A 26,781-nucleotide genomic window follows, 5' to 3' on the forward strand; every position below is an offset into this window, starting at 1 on the left:
TAGAATTTTTTCTTTTATTTTGTACAAATATACATTATCATATTCATGTAAGTTTTAAAAACAGTCAATGTTCACATTATAGCTGCCACTTGATATGAAGCATGTATCATTCCTGTATGAAAACCAAACAGCAAAACGTATGCTACCAAGATTTAGAAACAGTTTAAAACAGTGATGAGTCACAGATTCCCCGCTTAATTAGCTACATTTATTTAGCTTGTAAACTGTACAACACTGTAAACTTGCAGTTAAATTCATACTCTTCGGCTGGACTGCCATTTCATCATAAAAAATTTGAAAAACACGCTATTTCTCCTGTATTAGTGCAGTCATGAAACTGAAACAACCCCCTTGCTAGCCTTATTTACAAGTTTGTCACAAGCCCAATAATGTGGTAATATCTCCCGCACCATGAATAAAAATGTATAATACTGCACGTTTTTAAAATGACCACATATTGTAACAGTTCACTTCTTGAACAGTGAAAACTTTACATACATTTTATTTCTTCAAATTTAAAATTCATTTCCTTCTATCCTGATAACTGAAAATACAAACATGGTATCCTTGTAATTCTGTTCAGTATTTTGCATCTGGTAGCTTCACTCCTTATATAACATTATATCTACTCGTTGTCCAGTTATCTTAGACACATTAGAGATACACACATGATATAACCTACAGCAGATGCAACTGAAATTGTACAATGACCTATAGCACAATGTAGATCCCAACACTGTTTCCTTATCTATTGTATCATGCAATACTTTCATTATTGTATCTATTTCACACCATGTATTCACTCGTAAGGAGATCAAAGTGACACTGTTTAGTAATCTATAGCACTGAAGATCCCCCACCCTCTCCTGATGTCTTTTGTTCTCTATCAGACACTGTAAAATCTCATATGCAGTCATGCCATTTCTCTTTCAGTTATCAATCACCCGTAGTATATTAACTCCCGACATTCCAAGGTTGACTCTCCTGAAACACAGGAACATTCCGCATAAAAAATCAGAAATACATTCAGCAAATAAGGCCAAGAAAATGCAACAAAAGCATATTCAAATCAGACTCTATACATAATCCAAGAAAGGATTTTTGACAGATTTGAGTTTCATATTTAAACTATTGATGAAAGTTTAACAAGAAGAATTTTTAATGTTCTATAAGTATACATGTACATTCTATTCTATAAAATTTTTGTTAACCTTTACCCTGCTAAATTCCTAAAATGGATCGGTCCATCATTCAATTTGGGCAGTACCACTTGTATATCACAGGGGTGTTCACTGAATATTTACTGACTGAATAGCAATCAGTGCAAACCATGATCAGCCTGCATATAAGTGCATGCTGATCTTGGTCTGCACTGGTTGCAAAGCCTGAATCACTTGCCGCCAGCAGGATAAAGGTTAAAATAAATCACGTTTCTTCTTCAAAATAGATGTATTACATATTTTACTTACCCAAGCATTCCATTTTCTGTGTGTTTTATATGATGCAGGAAAAACAGTATGGCATGGAAAAGATTATTCCGCCCCTAAAATAGAAAATGATACAGTATATATATCCTTTAAAATGTACACTGAAATCACACTAAATAGTATCAACAATTTTTTCATTCTCTGGGTTTTCTAGGCATTAACACTTGTTTAGCCAGCTCTCCAACAGTTCACTGCTATATTGTGCAAACTGACTGACAATACCTGAAATTCAACTTAATGCCTTTTCTTATTCGAGCAAAAAGGTATTTGTTACCTTATAATATAATCATCGGGGACCGGACGTACAGTTCAAGAGTTCCAGCGAGCCTAGGGAGGACAATATGTACCATACTGGGGGTTTTAGAAATACCAGACACTGAGCTGAGTAAAGGGAGGTGTTCAAGCTATACAAGTTTGCATGAATGAAGTTGCACTGTAGTTGAGAAACTTACTATTACAGTTACTGGATCACTTTTCATCATCAATTCTTACAATTAGGATACTAACAACTGCAGTCATTTAATTTGGTATATTATTATGCCTCTATTGAACATATGATTCACAGAGCACACCATTGGTAGATACAAATGAAGTGAACATACCTTGGGTAGATTGTGTAAAGTATCTTTAATGACAACTTGGAAATGTGGTGGATTGATGCTGCTCTGATACAGTAACAGATTGTCCTTTTCCAAATCTACAACATACAGAAGAATATGTAAGCTACGTAAACAACAAATCAAGGAAGATTTCCAAAAAATAAAAACATTAAATTCTAAATGAAGGCCTGATCATCTTTGCAATTTCTAATTCCACAACAGAACAATTAACAATTGCCAACTTATAGAAAGGCATTGTATTGCTATTGTATTGTCATTCGCTTTAAAATTATCATAGGTAATACAAAATAATGAGAACATGACCCAGAGATAGTAAAAATACGACATGGAAAACATTTTAACTGATATGTCAATATAAATGTGGAAAGTCTTGAATCTGGATAACAATAAAATGACACAGTCCTAGGCTTATCCTTACAAGCCAAAGTTAACCTTTAGCCTGCTAAATTTCTATAATTGACTGGTCCATCATTCAATTTGGGCAGTACCATTTATTATCTGAAGGGGTGTTTACTGAAAATTTAGTGACTGAATAGTGAACAGTGCAGACCATGATCAGACTGCACGGATGTGTAGGCTGATCTTGGTCTGCACTTGTCGCAAAGGCAGAATCACTTGCCTCCAGTAGGCTAAAGGTTAAACTTACCTGGCGTATCTGGTGTTTTGATGAAATGCTGACATGTGAAAGTTTTACCATCAGGATATTTGAGGTCAGGTGGTAACCTAGAATCCAGGTAGCAACATAGCATATGCATCACCAACTGAAAAATAAATGTTAAAATTAGATTTGTTAAGTGCAGTATTTTCAAGGAAAAGTAGTGTTTCAGTTAAACATTGTTTCTATAATATCTTATCAATTTATGTTACAACTGGGAGGTATAATAATTATAGCTTCTATTCTGTCTAAACAGCTGACTGTATAAACTGACATGCTGCAGTATGACTGAGGCCCGATAGGGGTAGCTGAATTTGGAGCTCCATGTCTAGATCTATTAAAGAGGTATAAGAGACTCAACCACTTAAAATCACATATAAGCCACAATATACATGTGGATCACACATGTATGTGAACTTGTAAGGTATAGTCTGTTTTTCTATTTCTCTAGTGACTTCCTAGTTTTTCTTACTAGATATCGTTAATACAATTCCTGACTCAGGCAGTATATGTAAAAATCTCATAATATAGTGTACCAATTTCATGTTACTTTTTGTATAGGACTTTCTTTTTTCGATACTGTGAAATGTTTACTATACAAACTTTTAAGCTACATTCATCAATAAAATGGCATTCCAAAGTAATAATCAAGTTGAAATATTAAAAAAAATCTCTATTTCATTTCTAAAATTTGAAATCCATGCATGCATATCCCCATGAAATGGCTGTTTTGGCAGAAACCATGAAACAACAGAGAAATGTAATGATTTCACAGTTATTATTATATTCATGGAGCATTTAAACAACTTTTTTAAGACATACCCCAGCATCTGTAGGTAGATGTTCACCCCAGGCTTTGCCATACTGACCACCTGAACCTCCGCTGCACCAAGAATACTCACTGAGACACCCGTCACTACCTAACTCTATAATAAAACATAACATGATTTAGCCCCCCCATGATTTTAGCATTTTTATTGGTTAAAATGTGGTCACATGGTGAACCCCTATATTTCCATGGAGGGTCAGTAGATTTTCATGTTGGTTTAGGCTAAATATAATCTATCGATAATACAAATCAACTACTGGGTTTGTTATTGATCCTCCATGGAAATATGTTAGGTCAGTATGGTAAATTTATGGTTTTGGCAATAAACTTTAACTCAAACTTACTTAAACTATTCTGTTTCCCTAAACATACAGAACTTTATATTTATACTTAACCCTTACCTTGCTATATTTCTACAATGAACTTGTCCATCTTCCAATTTGGACAGTATCATTAACTGTTAAAAGGGGTGCTTACCAAAAAGATACTAACTGAATGGCAAACAGTGCAGATCATGATCAAACCACCTCAATAGCCTAGTGGTAGAGCGTTCGTTTCGAGTGCAGGAGGTCATGGGTTTGATCCCCGGCCGCGTCATACCAAAGACATGAAAAATGGTACAAGTAGCTCTCTTGCTTGGCGCTCAGCATTAAAAAGGGAAACTGGCCTCTCATACCCTCAGGGCGTTGAATTCCATCAGGAATGAGGTGTCAAGAGTGATTAATATAAGTTGTAGAACTTGCTTCACAATCGACCTATATATAGTAAATTAAATTCTGTATGAACTATATAAACAGTTGCAGTCCCAAATACAGACTAGACTGACAGACAGACTTAAACGTTTCGTCAAAACGCAGGCCTCTGTTGTACTGTCAAATTAAGTGTAGCCCGACAGACATTTTGAAATCACAATTCTTCACCCAAATATTGTTAAGGCGAGATAAAAAGGGAAAGGTAAAATAAATAGGTAAAATGTAGTCAAAAATTAATGTAGAACAAAATCCCCCCCCCCCCCCCCAATCCCTGCTGTTTCTGATCTTCCTGGACTGTGAAATTATCAAGGTGGACAAAATCCGCCTTGTGAATTAAAAATATTATAATAAACAAGACTGCATGGATGTGCAGGCTGAACATGATCTGCACTGTTCGCAAAGGCAGAATAAATTGTGTCTAGCATGGTATGGGTTAAAGACATAGTCAAGCCCAAGTTTAAAATGTAACACACAAATTTCACAAATACAGCCATAAAAAACACAAGACTGAACAAATTTCATCACTTTTGTTTTTCTTCTTCTAGAATATTCATGTCATGTATTTTTTCCAACCAGCTTACCTTTGATTCTCTTGACTAGATATTCTTGATAAGATGTGAAGTCCAGGTACGGAACCAGCACATTCAGTGTAGGTACATAACTACCCTTTGTTAACGCTAGCTGTTTCAATATTGACACTCCAACCTCTGAAATAAAAGAGCAATTTTATTTTGTTGTGTTTTAAATCAACTCAAATAAATTTTAGGTCTCATGTCAACTTTCAGACTTTAAATGCTGGACAAAGACTCTCAGATGCTCTTTCTGGCATTATTTCAGTCATAAGCGGGCTGTTGTGTTCAACCACAGACCTTCCGCAAGCTAGCTGGATGATTTCCCAATGTAAAGACCCTATAAATGCTTGAACCTAGAGAGGTGAGGGGTAACAGGATTCGCGTGTAAAACATATATTAATACATAGTTTACCTTCAAATTTGCAGAATCGCTAAAGAACACATATAGCTATATTGCTAGAGCACTTTTAGGAAGATAATATCATTAAAATAAGCAAAATCACATGGAAACGGTCGAATTTTGATAAAAACAACCGCAAAATTTCATACAGCGCGATCGTAAATATCTTTTACATGCAATATGTAAAGTAAGTAATACCGATATAATCATTAAATTCAGACTTTGGACTATGAAGTGCAAAAAACAGAACTGAAAAACATTAAAAAATGACAAAATGACAGCAATTTAGAAATATAGTAAAACGGTATCGGTGAAGTACATTGAATGTTTACGAGAATATAAAATAAGCACATTTATTGATATGACACATTTATGCAGTAGGCGTGGCGTGTAATCTATAAATAACCTGTGTACTGTCAACAATCAGACGTCTATAAAGGCTATGTTTTAGACGTGTTTTTAAAGTTTTAAAGTTTTTAAATTTTTAATATTAATAAAATAAAGCTTAAGAGTATAGATGTAGTTCATGGTCAGTGGCAGTTTTTCTCAGGCGTTTCAGGAGTGTAAGTAAGATAATCGCGGCTCTTACCCTGGATGACAAAATTTAATAAATTTAAATTATATATTTCATACTCTATTTATTATTTTGGAAATTTAGACACAATTCAGGGGGGTTTAACATTTAAAAACATTACAATAACAATAAATACTCCAGCCAAGACCCAGACATGTTCCAAAACTAACACCCGGGCCTTGAATTAAGGCCCCTTTTTAATTATATCATATGAATCTTATTCTTTGGAATCGATCCAGGCGCCGACCTGTATCTGGCAACGTGTCTCAAAATTCAAATCTCGCTGGGCCTACGATTGATTAGTTAGACTGGAAACAGTCATAACTACGCAGCGCAGCGTAAACAAATAAAAATGAATAAAACAAAACAAGGTGAGGGGTAAGTGATTCTAAAGTCAGCAAACTTAACCACTTGACATCAGAGAGAAAATACAGACATACATTATATAACATTAAATTTCATTTGATAATAAAAAGTGGAAATGCAACTTTTTTAGCAAATGCATTTAAACAATTCAAATATTCCATTATATCTTTCTATTAAAGTAATAAAAAGGTCAACAACATAAACTAGATGCCCACAGGCAACATGTCAAGCCCTCCCTTTGACCCTTAACTGTGACCTTGACCTTTTAGATAGGAACCTGGGGTTTGTACATGAAACTCTGTCTCATCGAGTTAACATTCATGCCAAATATAACCAAGATTCCTCAATGTATGTCAAAGTTATGGGCTGGACAAGATCTGACATGACCTTTGACCTCTAAGTGCGACCTTGACCTTTGAGATAGGAGCCTAGGGTTTGCGCAGGACACTCCGTCTCAATGATGTTAATATTCATGCTAAATATAAACATGATTGCTCAATGCATGCCAAAGTTATGGGCCAGACAAGACCTGTCATGACCTCTGACCTCCAACTGTGACCCTGACCTTTGAGATAGGAGCCTAGGGTTTGCACATGACACTCAGTCTCACTGACTGAGGTTAACATTCAAGCCAAATATAAACAAGATTGCTCCATGCATGTTAAAGTTAATAGTCCGTACAAACAAATCCGGATGAACGGACCAATGCACGCACATACACCGAACAACCATCTGGACAACTATGCCTTAGCTTCCGCAAATGGGCTCGACAAAAAATGTCAAAATGTCACAAAATACACCCATCACTGCATTTCAAAATACTCATTGAGTAGACTAGTCATCAATTATCTCCATTTCAACAAATTCAATAGACTCTAGAGAGACAAAGACTGTTTGACTGGTTATAATAATATTGAGCCTGGCCCAAGATAATATGCCCATAAACATTCTAAGTTTGGTGAACACTGGATGAGAACTGTAATATTAAACTTATTGTGGACTGTGTAAAAAATCAATGACATAAATCCAGAGCCACTAAAATTTGGATGGGTATCAAACCTGGCTCAAACATTATGCCGATAAACATTGTGAACCAGTTTGGTAAACATTAGACAAGAGTTTTTTTTGTTGGGTGTAGAGTGACACAACTTAAGTAATACAATGACTTTTCCAGTTTTTGATGGTGAAGTCAGACCCTAGGTGCCCCTTCGAGTATAGTTTCAGGCATGAGCAGTACCTGGGTAAAACCATCCTTCTGTAAGCCGCTGAATGGCTTCCTCACAAAAAAAATCTAAACCCTAAACTAGGTTTGAACCAGTATCGGTGAGGGGCAAGTGATTCAAAGTCAGTGATCTTTACTGGTTGGCCATGGAAGCCCCTAAACACTAAGTAAGAATTGATCAAGTAATTCATGAGCCATAACTCAAGGAAGATTTGAAGGTTCCAACTGTTATCAAACTTGACAGAGATATTATGCTCATAAACATAAATAATACTTTCCCTTTCTTTACTGTTTAACCTTGAATATATGTTATGGCACACTGTATCATGGATCAAGAACATCAAGCGGTTCATGAGGTTGTTTAAAGGTAGTATTTTTTTGTTATTTTTTAGCCCAACAAGCCCTAAACCATCCAAACAAACAAGAGAGGTCCATTCTAAAATTCTAAAGATAACATTGCATAATGCCAGCAAGTACTTCCAGATGAGGTTTCATTCAATCTGTTGACACAAGAAAAAGGATGCAGGATGACAGACCATCAAGCTAAATTAATAGTTCACCCTGAACCTTTGGTTCAACTGAGATAATAAAAACTAACTATAAAGGTCTTTATACATTATTAACTACTTACCACCAATTTCAGTATCTTCAGATCCAATCTTTCTAAGTTGTGAATTTACATTGTCTATTTCACGTGCCAATTTCACCATTATAGTGTTACCAAGCCACTGTAAAATTTTAATAAAACAAATTCAAGCTGGAAATAGGCTCACAGATAACTCACCACTTACTCTATAAATAGACAATTCTGTGACATGGAAATATTTGCAAAATTAAAACACTAGTGGAAGATAAATCATTCCTAAACTTCACACAATTACTACACAGGATACTTGTGAACATAATATAAACCCGTTTAAGTGTATAAACAGTATTGTGTTAGGTTTAGGATACTATATACACTAATAAATGTGCAAGTCAACACAGTCAGAAATGTATTGCCACTAGCAACTAATGTCATCATAGAAAGCTCACCGGAGTTTCATTGCATAATTAGAGAGGATATTCATTTTTTTCTTTGTTTCAGTGGAAGACTGAAATATCTTTCACAAGTGAACACCATATGCAGTATTTTCACGAATGGCATAGCCATGAGTGAAAATGTAAGACACATTGTTCTTGAGTGAATTATAATTTAATCTTACATGTAAAACAAGTTTTCTTTTTATTTCATGTTTTGACTAAATTTACACATTAACTTTTTAGTTTCTTACTAGTGAGTAATATATCCGATATTTGCACGTGTAATTTCCTGATATACTTCACACTTATATTATGATAATTCACTGAAAACCATGCAATGATGAGGAAAATACATGATGGTCTGAATTTAGCTAATTCAAAATATTTGTAAACATAAAAAATCAGCATTATGTCCTAAAACACAAACATTCATGCTTGGCAAATTCTTAACAATGTAAATAAGGTTGCTAATCATGAAACTGCTAAAAACATGAGCTGTCACTATTGGTGACAAATGCCCCCCGGAGTGTGCCCAAGAATGCTACAGTTGTCTGCACAAAAAAATCACATATGATTTCGTGACCTTGACCTTGACCCAGGTTATAAGTGTGACAAACCTTCTCAATATGGTTTACATTAGTGTCAAATTATTTTCAAATCCCTTGATAAATGGCAGAGTTATGGACCAGACAAGAAACACCTTTGACTTAAGTGTGACCTTGACCTTGGAGCTAGGGGTCTGGGTTTTGCGCATGACACGTCATCTCAACATAGGAAACATTTATGCAAAGTAATTTTAAAAATCCCTTCATCAATGGCAGAGTTATGGACCGGACAAGAAACAGACCATGTCAACCTTTAACCGCTAAGTGTGATCTTGACCTTAGAGCTAGGGGTCTGGATCTTGTACATGACATGTCGTTTCATTATTGGGAACATTTATGCCAAGTAATTTCAAAATCCCTTCATCAATGGCAGAGTTATGGACCAGACATGAAACAGACCCTGTTAACCTTTGACTTCTAAGTGTGACCTTGACCTTGGAGCTGGGGGGGTCTTGGTCTTGTGCATGACGGACTGACAGTGCAATTTTAATATGCCTTCGGGGGCATAAAAACCATCTGCACTAAAATTACACAGTCTACAGTAGTTAACAATCTGGTAGCAAGTCATCTATAAAAGTATATGAATTTAATACCAGGAGGCCTACCGGTACTTTACAATATAGGTAACATTTATGGCAAGACAATGGTAATAAATTCCTTTGTTTTCAACCAAAATCAGAACATAAATTACCTTTCTAAGCCTTTCAATCCAGAGGAATAAATTATCATCAGTAACACCCAGTGGTCTCCACACCTGAAATAAGCCAAGACAAAACAATCAATGATCTTACAGTACCTCACTTTTTCAAAATAAAGATATAATAATTTTAAAAACTTCCAAATATATGCAAATATATTTCTCAAAAATTAAATCTATATGTATTTGTAGTAGTTATTATAAAACTGCAATATTATTTAAAACATCTGAGGTTTCGATATTTAAGAAAACAAGTGCTCGTCGAACACGAAATGCCCCCCTTGATGCATTCAGTAATTGCACAAGGAGCGGAAATTATGAGCTCACTGTAAACAAAAGTCCTACTGTTCTGGTCCAATATGACCTTGACCTTTAACCTATTAACCTAACAAGAGATCACAAAGTGATCTTGGCACCGACCATTGAGCCATTTTTTAATGTTCAAAATTTCAAGACTAGCACAAGATCAAAATCAAGGTTAAATTTCATTTCGGTACAAAACACTGTGCATGTGGTCCAAATTTGAAAGCTGTGGCTTGAGAAATGTGAAAGTAGGTCACTAGATCAATTTCAAGGTCAAAGTTCATTTCGGTAGACAGAACTATGCATATGCTTCAAATTTGGAGGCTTAGCTTGAGGATTGTGAAAGTAGATGCTAGGTAAAAATCAATGTCAAATTTTAATTCAGAACACAAAAATATGCAAGCAATCCAAATTTAAAGCCTGTAGCTTCAGAAATGTGAAAGTAGATCACTAGGTCAATCTCAAGATCAAAGTTCATTTCAGTACACAAAGCTATGCATGTGGTCCAAATTTGAAGGCTGTAGCTTGAGAAATGTGAAAGTACGTCACTAGGTCAAAATCAAGGTCAAATTTTATTTCGGAACACGAAACTATGCATGTGGTCCAAATTTGAAGCCTATACCTTCAAAAATGTGAAAGTAGGTCACTAGGTCAATAACAAGGTCAAATTTTGTTTCGGTACACAAACCTATGCATGTGGTCCGAATTTGAAGGCTGTAGCTACAGAAATGTGAAAGTAGGTCACTAGGTCAAGATCAAGGTCAACTCATGTCAAGGTTCATCTTGCCACTTAAAACAATACATGTGGTCCAAATTTGAATAATGTAGGTTATAGACATCAAGATTCTAAGTTTTTCCCTATATAAGTCTATATGAAAACCATTTGACCCCCAGGGTGGGACCATATTTGACCCTAGAGGGATAATTTGACCAAACTTGGTAGAGAACCACTAGATGACACTACATTACAAATATCAAAGCCCCAGTCTTTGTGGTTTGGACAAGAAGGTTTTCGAAGTTTTTCCCTATATAAGTCTATGTAAACCATGTGATCCCCAGGGCTGGGCCATATTTGACCCTAGGGGAATAATTTGGACAATCTTAGTAGAGGACCACTAGATGATGTCATATACAAAATATCAAAGCCCTAGGACCTGTGGTTTTGGACAAGAGGTTTTTCAAAGTTTTTTCCTATATAAGTCTCTATAAACCATGTGACCCCCTGGGTGGGGCCATATTTGATCCCAGGGAAATAATCTGAACAATCTTGGTAGAGGACCACTAGATTTTGCTACATACCAAATATCAAAGCCCTAGGCCCTGTGGTTTTGGACAAGAAGATCAGAAACTGTTTAACTGTTCCTGGCAAATGTGACCTTGACCTTTGACCTAATGACCTCAAAATCAATAGGGGTCATCTACTGGTCATGACCAACCTCACTATCAATTTTCTTGATAATAGGCCTAAGCATTCTCGAGTTATTGTCTGGAAACCATTTTACTGTTCCTGGTCACTGTGACCTTGATCTTTGACATACTGACCTCAAAATCAATAGGGGTCATCTGCTGGTCATGATCAACCTCCCTATCAATATTCATGATCCTAGGCCCAAGCGTATTTAACTTATCATCCGGAAACCGTTTTACTGTTCACGGTCACTGTGACCTTGACCTTTCACATACTGGCCTCAAAATCAATTGGGGTCATCTGCCGGTGATGACCAACCTCCCTATCAATTTTCATGATCCTAGGCCCAAGCGTTCTTGAGTTATCATCCGGAAACCGTTTTACTAATCAGGGTCACTGTGACCTTGACCTTTGATATACATATCTCAGAATCAATAGGGGTCATCTGCTGGCATAAAAATGTGATCAAAGAAAATACAACTCTGCTTGGACCTATTGAGCAGAAATTTTTGTTTATTCTTCCACAAAATACAGTCCATTCTTTACAATTTCAATACCAGTGCATGCATAGAAGTCAATTAATCCACATAACCCTGTGAAACAGTCATTTTAGCCAAAGTCATGAAGTTCCATGCCCACTTAATTAAATGATTTCACAATTAATCAAAGAATTATAAACTTTATTGTAGACATTTTGGTAAAAAATCAGTATAAGATCAAGCCTATAGATTCTAAATTAAGTTGGTGGCCTTTGGGCATCATGGATGTTTTTTCAAGCAATTATCACTGATCTGACAGACAGAACAGGAGCTGAAGAGTTATATAATATGACCTTAATTCTAATTTCTGTTCCTTAAAATTTGTAATAAGTTATTTAATGAACTTTGGTTTCATTTTGCAAGATCCTGTTATAACTTATGCATAGTCTAAACTCTCTAAACTCTAAAGGTCTCTAGTGGGTACTGAGACTCCTTTTGAACTTGAAAATGCATCTTTTATACTGTTGATTTTATGGCCAAAATTTTGACAAGTAAATGTTGCTTTTGTAACACTTCACCAATAAATAAGTCTTAAAACATTTTGGTGTCAAAAATGGCCATCAAAATCACTCTGATGATAAACTGAAAACTTACTAAATAAGTTGAAAACTTAACAAGTTCTTTAAAATGCCATCATTAATATGAACAACATTGTCAATATTTAACTTTAACTGTGTCCATAAGACTCAAATGCCCCCACAAACTATGCAATTACATATCAATGTTTTTCACATACGCAACTTTTAACCCGTTCCTTCAAAGAGTATGAGGAGTTAAACACCAAATTTTTCTTTACAATACCCTATATAGTGAAATTAACAAAGGGTCATAACACTGATCAAAATGGTCACAGCCATTCCTTTATGGTCATATTCAGTTAGGTTGTACATCTGAGCAACTTTGAATCCATTCCTTCAAAAAGTGTATGAGGAGTTGAATGCACCAAATTTCTTCACTATGGCCGATTTTGTGAACTTAAGAAAGGGCCATAATTCTAGAAAAAGAATAGCCACAGAAAAAAGTCCATTATTTAAGGTCATCTTCAAATCAAGGTCCTTCATCTGTGAAACTTTCAAGCATATCCTTTTAATGGCATTTGAGGAGTTGGACACACAAGATTTCCATCAAAGGGCCATAACTGCAGTAACAAGAGGGCCATGATGGCCCTATATCGCTCACCTGTTATCACTGCACTTGAGGACAGGAAAAACTAGAGCTATCACTAAAGGTGATGAATGTACCCCCCGCATGCACTGACACAGTACATTGCAATTTGATGCACACAAGATTGCATAATTATGTGGACTGTATGTATATAGACTGTATGTATACAGTATAGTAACAAAAAACAAAGTCCCATAACTATGCAGAATATTTATCTAAAAGAATGTTACATGCACCATGCACAACTAGGGTTGGTACTGATCACTTGTGTGAAGTTTCATTAAATTGTGTGCAAGGGTTTGGTAGATTAGGCACGCACAAGATTGCATATGCAGACTGTATGTACATAGTATGTTAACAAGAAACAAAGTCCCATAACTCTGCAATTTTTGCCGCTGAAAGAACCTAACATGCCCCATGCACAACTACTGTTGGTACTGATCACTTGTGTGAAGTTTCATTAAATTGTGTCAAGGGGATGAGGAGAGATGGTGCACACAAGATTGTGTCTATGTATATAGTATAGTAACGAAAAAACAAAGTCCCATAACTCTGCAAATTTTTTTTCTAAAAGAACCTTATATGCCCCATGCACAACTACTGTTGGTATTGATCACTTGTGTGAAGTTTCATTAAATTGTGTCAAGGGTATGAGGAGATGGTGCGCACAAGATTGTGTCTATGTATATAGTACAGTAACAAAAAAAACAAAGTCCCATAACTCTGCAAATTTTTTTCCTGAAAGAACCTAACATGCCTCATGCACAACTACTGTTGTTACAGATCACTTGTGTGAAGTTTCATTAAACTGTGTCAAGGGGATGAGGAGAGATGGTGCGCACAAGATTGTGTCTATGTATATAGTATAGTAACAAAAAAACAAAGTCCCATAACTCTGCAAATTTTTTTTCTAAAAGAACCTAACATGCCCCATGCACAACTACTGTTGGTACTGATCACTTGTGTGAAGTTTCCTTTAATTCTGTCAAGGGGATAAGGAGAGATGGTGCGCACAAGATTGCGTCTACGGACAGACGGCCAGACAGACAGACGGACGGACAGACAGACAGACAGACAGACAACCTGAAACCAGTATATCCCCGCTTACAACTTTGTTGTCGGGGGTACAAATATCTAAGTCCAAAGGACAGGAACAACAAAGCGAGGAAATTTAACCAAAAAGAAAAGAAATTCTTACAAGGTATAGATATGTCAAAATACACCTAAAACTCTGAGGTACCATTCATGTTGTACCACAGAAAAGTGGTCTCGGTTTTTCCCTACGGCCAATAATAAAGAGTTACTAAAAATAAGCTATTTATAGTAATGTAAAAGGAAAGTAATTAAAAAAATAAATATTGTAAGTGAACAAAAGAAGGATCTGCCAAATCAATCTGTTGACATAAATGAAATTTCAGATCAGTATCTTCATTAGTTTTGGAGATATACCCACTTTAATTTGAAATAAAGGGAGGTAATTTGACATAAAATCAGTTCATAGTTATCTACCCTGATTGTCTCAGTCCAACTAATAACAATAATGAAATTTCAAATAAGTCCTATAAGTACTTACTGATAAAAATCCATTTTGATTACAATCAGGGGAGGTAATAAGATATAAAATAACTCTGGAACCTACGATTAGATCTGATTTGTCATGGAATCCAAGATTTATTGTTGTTGAAGAGTCACAGAAAAAATCCCTTCCTTTAAGGTCATCTGCACATCAAGGTTGTTCATCTTGAAAGTTTGAAGCAAATCAGACTAATAGTGTGGGAGGACTTGGATACATGATTTCCGGACGTACATACAGATGGACAGACTTCAGTAATGTTATATGCCCCCCACATAAATGTGGGAAGATAATTAAGGAAAAATCAAGACAAAATAGTCAACAAAGTAGTCAACTGTTTATTTTACACGGTACCTCTTCTCCCATATTGTCATTGTCATCTGCCCCCGACTTGTGATACTGAGGTGATCTGCTAGCTAACTGGTACTGGTTTTTTCTCAGTATATGACTGTAATCAATGCTCGGTCGACCGTAACTCCAGAATGAGGAACCGTTTAAAGACATATCCTGAGAACCTATACAATAAAACAACACAAGCAGTTATAAACATGGTTCAGTACAGTTTACAGCAATGTTCCATCATTTGAAAAAAAATGTGTGTGTCTAAGAAGTTCTTTCCTAGTTTCTTAAATAATGATGCTTAGTTATAAAAATAAGAATAATTCTATGGCACATATATACAATGTCTGAAACATAAAACAGATATACAATGTATGAAACATAGAATAAAATCTTGCTGAAATCGTTCAAGGCGTTCAAGAGTTACAGAGTGGACACAAAATTGCTAAAGGACAGACATACAGACGGACACCGGTGTCACAACAATTCGGGTGTATAATAAAGTCACTAAGTTATTTCTCATATAATATTATATAAAACCAATTAACCAGAACTCATAAGAACCAGAACTAGGTCTGATGTAATTAGTTAGGAGACCAGTCTAAAATGCAATCTTGTCATTGGTCAATTTAGATATAGTGCTCAAAATCAACCAATCAGAAGCTGGCATTTTGTGACCGGTCTTGGTAGAGCACTTATTATACATAAAGGCTTTCCTTTGCCAATTTTTTTTCTCTGTTAGAAGACAACTCTTGGTTGACAAATGTGCCTAATTAAATTATTTCATTATTACAAATTGACATTTATATTTGTGTGCTATACAAACTGTAAGTACTTACTGAGATGTGCCCTATATTCTTTTTCATCCTGCTCTTTAAGATACATGGACAATGACTGCAGGTCTGTCATCTTGTCTGAAGGAGCTAGATGCAAAACATAAAAATAAATACATTAAAATTAATATGTTTTTAAGACTGCATTCTTGTTACATGAAAAAAGTGTGATTCAAACAAAATATAGTCCTGATGCTCTGAAAAGTTTAGTTCTTCTGCTTAATGTATATACGATTATTTTTTAGTTAGTTACTTTGAAGAAAAATTTAATTTGTCAGGTGACTTGTATCAGTTGACAATCTCACATCAAACAAGAGCACCGCCTTGCGGGTGCTGACGCTCATCTGATTTTTTTTTGTGTAATAGAAATATTGTCCTACCCATGATTTTCTAAGTCTAAAAAGGGGCATCATTCTTGCAAAAAGCAGGATAGAGTTATGTTTCTTGATGTGTCAGTGTCCACTTATGATGGTGAAAAACTGTTGCAAGTTTTAAAGCAATAGCTTTGATAGTTTATGAGAAAAGTTGACTTAAACATAATACTCAACCAAGAAAATGATTTTCTAAGTCCAAAAGGGGCAATAATTATTGCAAAAAGCAGGATGGAGTTATGTTGCTTGCTGTACAGGGTCAGCTTATGATGGTGAACAAGTGTTGCAAGTTTCAAAGCAATAGCTTTGATAGTTTAAGAGAAAAAGTTGACCTAAACATAAAACTTAACCAAGAAATCTGATATTTTCTAAGTCCAAAAGGGGCCATAAATCTTGCAAAAAGCAGGATGGAGTTATGTTTCTTGCTGTACAGGGTCAACTTATGATGGTGAACAAGTGTTGCAAGTTTTAAAGCAATAGCTTTGACAGTTTAGGAGAAAAGCTGACCTAAACATAAAACTTAACCAAGAAAACTGATTTTCGAAGTCCAAAAAGGGCAATAATTCTTGCAAAAAGCAAGATGGAGTTATGTTTCTTGATGTACAGGGTCTGCTTATGATGGTGAACAAGTATTCCAAGTTTCAAAGCAATAGCTTTGATAGTTTAGGAGGAAAGTTGACCTAAACATAAAACTTAACCAAGAAATCTGATATTTTCTAAGTACAAAAGGGGCCATAAATCTTGCAAAAATCAGGATGGAGTTATGTTTCTTGCTATACAGGGTCAGCTTATGATGGTGAACAAGTATTCCAAGTTTCAAAGCAATAGCTTTGATAGTTTAGGAGAAAAGCTGACCTAAACATAAAACTTAACCAGGCAACGCCGACGCCGACGCCGACAACCGCTCAAGTGATGACAATAACTCATCATTTTTTTTCAAAAAATCAGATGAGCTAAAAACAAATCTCTGAACTGCAGCATTAAACTAGCAATAACCATTATAATAGTGTTTTATGTATAGTTTTTCAGAAAATCAAAACAAAAGTAAACCAAACCATTTTTAGTTTCAACACAAGCAGATTTAGATAATACTAGGTAATGTAATTAATTGCAACTGTTAATATAACATTTTGTTTTAAGGCACAATCATTAACTAATTTCAACAAGAAACAGCATGCAACTGTCTAAATAAAGACATAAAGTACACTTAAAACTGTGTAACCATTTCTTAGAGAGTCTACTACTGATTGATAACTTACATGGAGACCTGAATGACGAGGACAGGGAGAGACGAGAACGGAGACCACTGCAGTCCAGACTTGACATGGACATTCCCGGAGAGTATGGTAAACTTTGTGACATTGAAGCACCTGACGAATATCCCGACATATTGCTGTGTGAAAAACTTGCACTCTAAAAAACATAAAATAAGAGTTAGAGATACATACAGTACAGTATGATGTATGTAAAAGTTCTCCAAAGTATAATCTGCATAAAGTGTCACACAACACATGACAACAGTATCATTATTTCTACATTTTGACAATGCCAGTTACTCAAAATAAATTTTTTATGACTATTCTGTTTTACTGCATTTGATAATGAATGGAGAGTAATGCAGCGAATTGGTCATGGGTGTCCAAATATGACCTTCCGCATTCAAATCATCTTAATGTAGTCATTTTTTTTGCAAAACATTTAGACTTGACCACCGACAATGCTTTTCCAATTGATTCAATCATAGTTCCAATTGGAAGAGCCACCTTTTCCCCATTTATTTTAAACAACTGATAAAAAATTCCTGGTTGAGACCTGATTCAACTTTATATTAAATAATCATATTTACATATAAAACTATTATAGAAGTTACTAAATTCAGGTTATATTTTCTAGCTGATTTCCCTCATGTTTAAAGAAAATGTCTCTTCTGTGCTTTTTAAAACAGTTCATATTTCATGACTCCATATTAAAAATTCGATGTTGGGGGACCTTTTTACGCAAACTGTTTGAGGTCTCTGACTTCATATCACTTGCCCCTGCAAAAAGTTTGGGTTCAAAACCACACAAGGGACACAGACTCCTTCAAGAAACCATCTAGCTGGCTTGCAGAATGTTGGTGGTTTTTACCCCTTTGCCAATCTGTGCCTGAAACCTACGATTTTCCTACGTTAAAAACTTGAACCAAAACTATGCCCATGGGACTCGGTATGCAACAAAACAAACAATCATGAACATGCATGATGTTTTTTATTTACACTGGTTACCTACCCTGTCAAATGATGAATAGTGGCCACCTGATGTTGACAAAAATGATGCACCTGGACTTGCATAACTCTGTGCTCCCATAAAGGAACCCAAATTAGTAGGTGTCACATGACCCATGCTGCTCCAGGGGCTAGATGTTGGGGAGTAAGCTGTCTGGCTTGATGGAGAGCTCGAGAAAACTAGACTATGCTCGCTACCAGGTGATGACAGAGGCCTCACTGGAGACAGCGTAAATCCAGGATCTGAAATGTTAAAACATGTTTAGACAACTAAACAATCTACTGTTTCATCTGCTAAATCTGTAACAGTTTTTTTTTTCTTTCGAAAAGATCTTCTCTAAATTTTCCAAGATCTGTAGTTTGCAGAGACAGTAGCAAGATCTTTCTGAATACTCAAGACATATTTATCATAATGTAAGACAAACAAAAAACTGCTAAGTTGAAAAAGGGGCATAATTTTGTAAAATGCAAAGTAGAGTAACTGTTATTGAACCTTTGCACTGCATGTCATATCATGACAGTGAACAAGTGTGTGAAGTTTCAATCCTTTCCCATTAGTGGATACTGAGATACCAGCTTACATACAAAAACTTAACCAAAAACTGCTAAGTTGAAAAAGGGGCATAATTTTGAAAACCTGCAAAGTAGAGTTATGGAACATGCACACTGCATGTTAGATAATGACAGCGAACAAGTGTGTGAAGTTTCAATCCATTCCCATTAGTGGATACTGAGATACCAGCTTACATACAAAACCTTAAATCGAAAAAGGGGCATAATTTTGTAAAAAAGCAAAATAGTGTTATGGGACCTGCTTAGTGCATGTCAGATCATGACAGTGAACAAGTGTGTGAAGTTTCAATCCATTCCCATTGGTGAGTACTGAGATACCAGCTTACATACAAAACCTTAACCAAAAATTTCTATGTCGAAAAGGGGCATAATTTTGTAAAAAAGCAAAATATAGTTATGGAACCTGTGCAATGTAAGTCAGTTTATCACAGTGAATAAGTGTGTGAAGTTTCAATCCATTCCCACAAGTGGTTACTGAGATACCAGCTTACATACAAAAACTTAACCAAATTGGGACGCTGCATAGGCGAGTCCAATAGCTCTACTAGTACTATTCTATGAATAGTCGAGCTAAAAATGGAATCAAATTAAATTTTAAAAATAGCTAAAATTTTGTAATTTACCCCACCAAAATTCATTTTTTCAGACAAACTCAAAAGTTATCAATACATTTTGAAAAACGCTAAATAACTTCCTATGGACATCCTTTGACTGGCTTTTGAGTTCTTTAGAATAATGTATATTATTGATAACTGCATCATGCATTTAAAAGGAAGTTGATAAAAAAAACCTTTACTGAAAAGGTAGATCTTATACAGTAGCAGACAAGTTGTATTTTTAGTTCAAACCAATATTTTACAGTAATTGTAGTACACGTAACCAACATTTTACAGTTACTGTAGTTTAAAGACACGTTACCAACATGTCACAATAATTTTAGTACACGTTACCATTAGTTGTGCTAAACTACTACACAAATATGAGTTTTGAAATAAAATGATTACTAGCTTTTCATCGAAAAATATGCACTTGTTCTAACATTGCGTAATATTGGGCTCTTAAAAGCTGCACAGTAGGACAAGATTGTGCATATTTCTAGATAGAGTTTATTTTCCGACTCTGAACAGTGAAACATTAAAGACAAAGAACGTACCATTATCTCGTACACCAAGAAGCTGTTTCTGAACCCGTGTAACTTCCACTTGTCGACTGAACACATAATACGATATATATTTGAATACGTCAAAGGCTATATTTAGCATGAATACCAAAAACACGATGAACTCTGAAATTGCAAGAAGTGTACATTTATTTTCAGATTTACATAAAGTAAGCAAAATTTAATGTTCATCTGGTAGTCTGTTTGAAAAATAGGCTGTGCTGATTCACTAAATTTATCTGCTTATGTTTCATTTTTGAAAATCTTTTCATTTATACACAGGAGCTAGCTTAATAAATAAATACGATTACGACAGTTGTGCCTGTATGGGATATTTCCCTGTAAATAAGTGGGTACTTTGGTAAAATTTTATCTCCAGGCATGTAGGTCTAGTGCCAGAGATCATGCACCATTGATAAGTTTTTTTTTGTTTTCATATACAGTATGCTTTGTTGCACTCAGGACATACAAATTTGAGATGCATTCTAGCCTGCATTTTTTCACACCTCAGAACATGTGTAGGCATTCGCCTAAAAGTCCTATAATAGCTGGGAGCTATGCCAATGCAAGACAAGTAAAGAAAGCTTTAAAGATCATCTTACCAATGTACCACAGAAAACTGCTATTCATGTCCAAACCTCCTGCCACAATGCTGTATGTCCTGAAAAAATAACGAAAAACATGTAGAACTGTTAGAAATGTTTTAGCAACATGACTTAATATTGGAGAGAAATAATTCAAATACACAAAAAGTCATGTACATGTACATATTATATTCTCCAGTTATAAAGGCAGGCCTATTTTTCATCATTTTGGGAATGCCACCAACACCAGTGGAATTGGGAAAATGCTCTCGGATATTGTCTTAATTGGGAAAATTTGCAAATTACCAAAATCCATGTAAAGATATTTTTTGTGTACATTATTACAAATGATATTAATGGATTGCATTTCAGTAATTGTTCAACAGCACAACTGAAAATATATGTAAAATAGCAAAACTATTTTAGAACAGCAAAAACCCTATTAAAAGGTAACACTCATTTGGGAATTTCAAATTCAGAATTGGGAAAAAACCATACTTTTTTGCTTTGGGATTACCTCCTTTTACAGGAGGCAGATTTATAGGAGAAAAAAACCCTGTAACAGTTACGATTACAGTGGTAAATGACATAATTAGCACGTTATAAAGACATGAATTTATGTCTGTATTTTACAACCAGCAAAGTCAAAACCAGGTAGGAAGAATTATTTATAAACAAGAGATGTCATTAATACACGACTTACAGACCTGACTCTTGCATGCAAAACACCATTCTCACCATGCTTGAGCAATTGTTGGTATACCTTTAATCAGCTAAAGGGACCCTGGTACATTTTAAAGAAATAGATCTGCAATATATTTAACCACGGTTCAGAGTTGAGATGCTTAGGAATTGCTCACTCACAACATCAATGTAAGGAAACATATAATATCTATTATAACTACATGTAAGCATGTCAATTAAATGTGAGAAATATATTCTACAATGATTTAAAAAAAAATAGTTTTCCACCCACATTCTAGCATAAAACTGCTGTTCTTGTCACTTTTCGGGGGTGTTTTAACAGGAGAGAAAACATGTGTTAGAAGCGAGATTCTCGCACTCGCGTGCTGTTATAACACCTTTTTATATATGCGCGTTCCGTGGCAAAGCGTAAACGTCATTCGGCCCAAAAACGAATAATTCAAAACAAAATGACGTCAACGTATTATGCTAGAATAGCGTTAGCGCATGTTCATTTCGTGTTATAACATTTGCAGAATCCCTGGGGATATGTTGGTACCCTCGCCCAAACGGGCTCGGGTACCAACCAATCCCTCGGGAATCTGCAGATGTTATGTCACGAAAAAACATGCGTTATCCCTATAATTGTACTGTGTATCCATTGAATCTGTAGTTAAAATTTATAGCTATGACACAGTGTATGAGAAAGACAAACTTTCATGAAGTCAGAGGGTATTAACCCTTATCATGCTGGACACAACTGATTCTGCCTTTTCGACCAGTGTAGATCATGATCAGCCTGCACGGATGTGCAGTCGGATCATGATTTGAACTGTTCGCCATTCAGTCAGTATATATTTGGTATGCACCCCTTTAACAGATAACGATACTGTCCAAATTGAAAGATGGACAAGTTCATTATAGAAATTTTGCAGGGTGAGGGTAAATATAAATATACTTACATTTCCATGTACAAGAAACATGCTGCAGCTATATTCATAAAGATAGATGTAAAAGATCTTCTAGCATCTTTCAACAACAGTCTCTTCTTCCACGACTTTTCTACAATTTCACAAGATGTTGGGCCTTGGACCACGGGTGATGGGCTTTCTGCAAGACCCATTGTTGTGTCTCACGAATCTAAAATACACAAGAAATATTAACAGATATTTTATTTTTAACAGTTTTCACAAATAAGTTGAAAATTTTCATTTAAGTACTAACAGTGTTCTTTTTCCTTGGCCACTAATTCTGGAAGGATTTTACTAAAGTATGCATTGCCAAGCAAATTTATTTGTTTGTGTTTTGCAGGTGTATCAAGTATTCTCAAGGCATATGTTCTTGATAACAAGAGCACCACTGAGCAGGTGCAGACGTTCATCTGACTTTTTTGTCCAAAAGGGGCCATAATACTTGCAAAAAGCAATGTAGAGTTACGGTACTTGCTGTGCAGAGTCAGCTTATAATGGTGAATAACTGCTCCAAGTTTCAAAGCAATAGCTTTAATAGTTTAGGAGAAAAGCTGACCAGTCCTAAACATAAAACTTAACCAAGAAATCTGATATTTTATAAGTCCAAAAGGGGCCATAATTCTTGCAAAAAGCAGGATGGAGTTATGTTTCTTGCTGTACAGAGTCAACTAATGATGGTGAACAAGGTTGCAAGTTTTAAAGCAATAAAAGCTAACCTAAACATAAAACTTAACCAGGCAACACCGACGCCGATCAAGTGATGACAATAACTCATCATATTTTCTTCAAAAAATCAGATGAGCTAAAAAGGTGATGAAACTCGTTGTTATGAAACGCATTTATCTTACGGATTAAAGGAATTTCGACTGTTTGTTTGATGCACACGTGTTCAGTCGCTGATATGCGACTTTTGACTATAAAATGGATTGAAGAAATTGCGACAGTGGCAATCAAGTGCTAATTTGAATGTACGTTAATTTGCCGATCAGCGGCTGTCAACAGGGATTAAAGGCACAAATTCACAGAGCTCCAGATAAGCTTTTGGTGCATTTGGGTATATACCCATCACTTTGTGTCTGAATTGGGTATTGGAAATCTGAATTGGGTAAAAATAATATCATTACCCAGCCTTTTCAGAAGTAATCGGGTATGTGCTAAAACCAATTGGGTATTCAATCTCGCACAAACAATTGAGTATCTTTTCTTGTGGCTTAAGGTAGTTCTGCATGTTTGGATCGAAATTATTTCTACAATGTAGAATTTGATTAAACACTGATTTTTCAAAACTTCAGAATATACCTAAAAAATTAAGCAAATAAAAAAGATAGGGTCGTGTGCTTGATTTTTTGCTAGACTGATTTGAAAAATAGGGACCTCACGCAATATTTCATAATGGGAGTCTATGGGAAAATCTTAACTTTCATAACATTTTCGCGAATAGAAATTTTTCTACAATGTAGATTTTGATGAAACTTCTCACAGTTGTAAATAAAGACATGGCCTCTAATTTGATGAAATAAAATATATAGGTCCGTGTGCTTATTTTTGAGATATTTGACAATGATTAAAGTAAACCGGACATTTCACGCTAATTTTAAGACGTTATTTTGAATTATTTAACGAGTGATATGTTTTAATATCATATTTTGACTTTACAATATAGCAACAGTGCCATTGTAATAAATTTACTCACAGGTTGCAATTAATTCATAAAATGATTTTCTGTTCCGTATGCCGAATCCAGTCTTTATTCTACGTTTTCCGGAAAAATGGCGTTACGCCATCACTTCCAGTTTATCAAACGTGCAGAACTACCTTAAATTAAATTGTGTACGCTTGCAGTATACATGGTATATATCATTAACCAGGTTTGACTAACTACATAAAAGTACTTGAATGGCACCTTTCAATGTTTAATACAAAAATGTATTTAAAATTGTAATGCAATGTGATTAATTATATTTAAAACAGTATTCTCTTTTTAAAATTGTTTTTACATGCCTGTAAGCAATGTAAACATGTGTATTTTTATTCATAGTACCAAAGATATTTTTTTCTCCAATTATTTAATGTTTTCTGAGATACTTTTGTTCCATCCTTAATGCAGCCGAAGATCAGTTCATCCACAAATTACATGCAATATCCCGAACGATGTGTTCACAGCAATATGCGTTCTCCCATAAGATGTCGTCCAGTATCGGTGACACTACATCGTCACAAACAGATAAGTGTTTTTGTTGAACAGCAAAATATCCCACTAATTGGTTTGTTTGTGCTGCAACAATGTTTTTTCTGCGATCTCTTTTACATTTTATCAGCGTAAAAATTGTTTACAAAGCGTCCAAATAACACCGATCAGCCGACTGAATGGTCCTATAATTTTTTCCGATAAATAGCAACCTGTTCTCTGGTAACGTATAACCTGTCAGTTGTTTAGCCTTAAAGTCTCGTACCCATTATATAATAAGGAAAATGCGATACGTAAGCGTTTTATGAATTGGGTATTAGGAATTTTAGTTGCGTTTCACTACGCACACTGTATGAATTCAATTAGGTTTTCTGCAATTTTAATTGCGTAAATACACGAATACGCATCTTATCTGTAGCTCTGATTCATCGTATTGTGTCGGGCGATAATTTCAACAAATAATTTAAGTAAATATGTTATTCTTAAACAAAACTTGTTTTTTTCGCTGGGATTTTCGGCGAGTAAACAAACGTCAGATCGATCAATTAGCGGCCAGATTTAGTGTTGTTTCGTGTTTTATACTCTCACTTTTCACACAGTTTGATCTGTAAACAGGTAATCTATAAGATTGGTATAGTCTGTATTGTTTTCAAAACGATTTACACATTGATCAATCAACACCTTTGATAATGACAGACACAATATAAACCGAGTGTTTGCACGTGGCGCGATTGACATCTGTCAGCAGCTAATATACGACGCTCCGCCTATTGGCATACTTCCGTTTATGGCAGCATCACCAGGATTTTGATTGACAAGGGGGCAAAACTTTCAAACTTGAGACCATCAATGAAAATTTCCATGGGCCTAGCTGACACCACAGGTGCCAGACACATAACCAAATATTTTACTTAATAGACCTATATATGTATATAATAGTCTATTATAGCCGCGGGGCATTTTTTGTGGGCAGTGGCTACGATTACGGTACCGTAATCCTAGCCTCCGTTTCTAGGATTACGGAAGTTCCGTATTCCTAGACAATCCTATGAGGATAGGCTAGGATTACGGAAGTATTTTAAGATGCACAAAGTATATGTTAGGACACGCATAAATGATGTTGTAAACTTACTTATTTCACTTAGTTTTTCATGCCTGTCTTATTATTTCGTGTTCTCTATCCGCCATTTTGGGGTAGTATAATCTTAATGGCGGCGCGCGGAAATATATTAGAAATATGAGTGTCAAAGTTATAGATTAAAAAAAAAATCTATACTTTGAATTTTATGATGTATAACCATATTGTATGTTATTAAAGACCATTTGTGTTGACTTGATGAAAAAAATGCAGGTATATACGAAACATAGATAATTCTATATTTCCGCGCACCGCCATTAAGATTATACTAACCCAAAACGGCCGATCGATAGCACGAAATATAAGTGAAATTAAGTGAACTGAGTAAGTTTACAATGTCATTCATGCATGTCCTAACATATATTTGATGCCTCTTAAAATACTTCCGTAATCCTAGACTATCCTCATAGGGTTGTCTAGGAATACGGAACTTCCGTAATCCTAGAACCGGGGGCTAGGATTACGGTACCGTAATCGTAGCCACTGCCTTTTTTGTGCAGGTCAGATCAGAGTTTTTTTCAATTTTCGTCAAATTCTGTGGTGCCACGTTTTTTTTGTAGATTGATCTTTTTGGGCCAAAAAAAATTACGGTCAGGTGTAAAAAATACGGTCGGTCGGGTGACCAGAAATTAAAATTAAACCAAAGCAAAAGTGTTCACTTTTTTTCTCTTACCGCTTCTTTCTATAAGCATCCGCTGACAATGATAAATCACAAAAACGCTTGAAAAAAAAAATCACGTTTAACAGGTTAGAGACCACCAATTGTTTTCCCATAGACTATGGCATGTCCGGCTTTCCATAAATCGAAACATGTATATTTGATTACATGTTTTTCAAGAAGTATCTTAGTTCTACCAAAATATCGGACAAAAAACATATAAACAGCGA

The 26,781-nt window shown here is 35.3% G+C and overlaps 1 protein-coding gene across 2 annotated transcripts; it reads right to left on the reverse strand.

The window, feature by feature from the left end:
- On the reverse strand, positions 1-26,600 carry LOC123526416 (transmembrane protein 209-like). 2 transcript variants are annotated; one of them, XM_045305550.2, is made up of 16 exons: positions 26,567-26,600; positions 22,559-22,736; positions 20,931-20,989; positions 20,323-20,454; positions 18,601-18,839; positions 17,592-17,745; positions 15,968-16,051; positions 15,144-15,304; positions 9,797-9,859; positions 8,109-8,205; positions 4,925-5,050; positions 3,585-3,688; positions 2,754-2,868; positions 2,090-2,184; positions 1,470-1,543; positions 1-984 (listed from the first exon to the last, which is right to left on the reverse strand). In XM_045305550.2, exons 2-16 carry the CDS (start codon positions 22,717-22,719, stop codon positions 930-932), a joined length of 1,719 nt encoding a protein of 572 aa, XP_045161485.2. In that variant the 5' UTR covers positions 22,720-22,736; positions 26,567-26,600; the 3' UTR covers positions 1-929. The 2 variants fall into 2 exon arrangements, with proteins under 2 accessions (XP_045161485.2, XP_045161484.2); XM_045305549.2 differs by lacking the exon at positions 26,567-26,600 and adding an exon at positions 26,535-26,555.
- Between the last annotated feature and the right edge of the window lie 181 nt (positions 26,601-26,781).

The sequence above is a fragment of the Mercenaria mercenaria genome, chromosome 14, assembly GCF_021730395.1.
Source record: "Mercenaria mercenaria strain notata chromosome 14, MADL_Memer_1, whole genome shotgun sequence".
Classification (NCBI taxonomy): domain Eukaryota; kingdom Metazoa; phylum Mollusca; class Bivalvia; order Venerida; family Veneridae; genus Mercenaria; species Mercenaria mercenaria.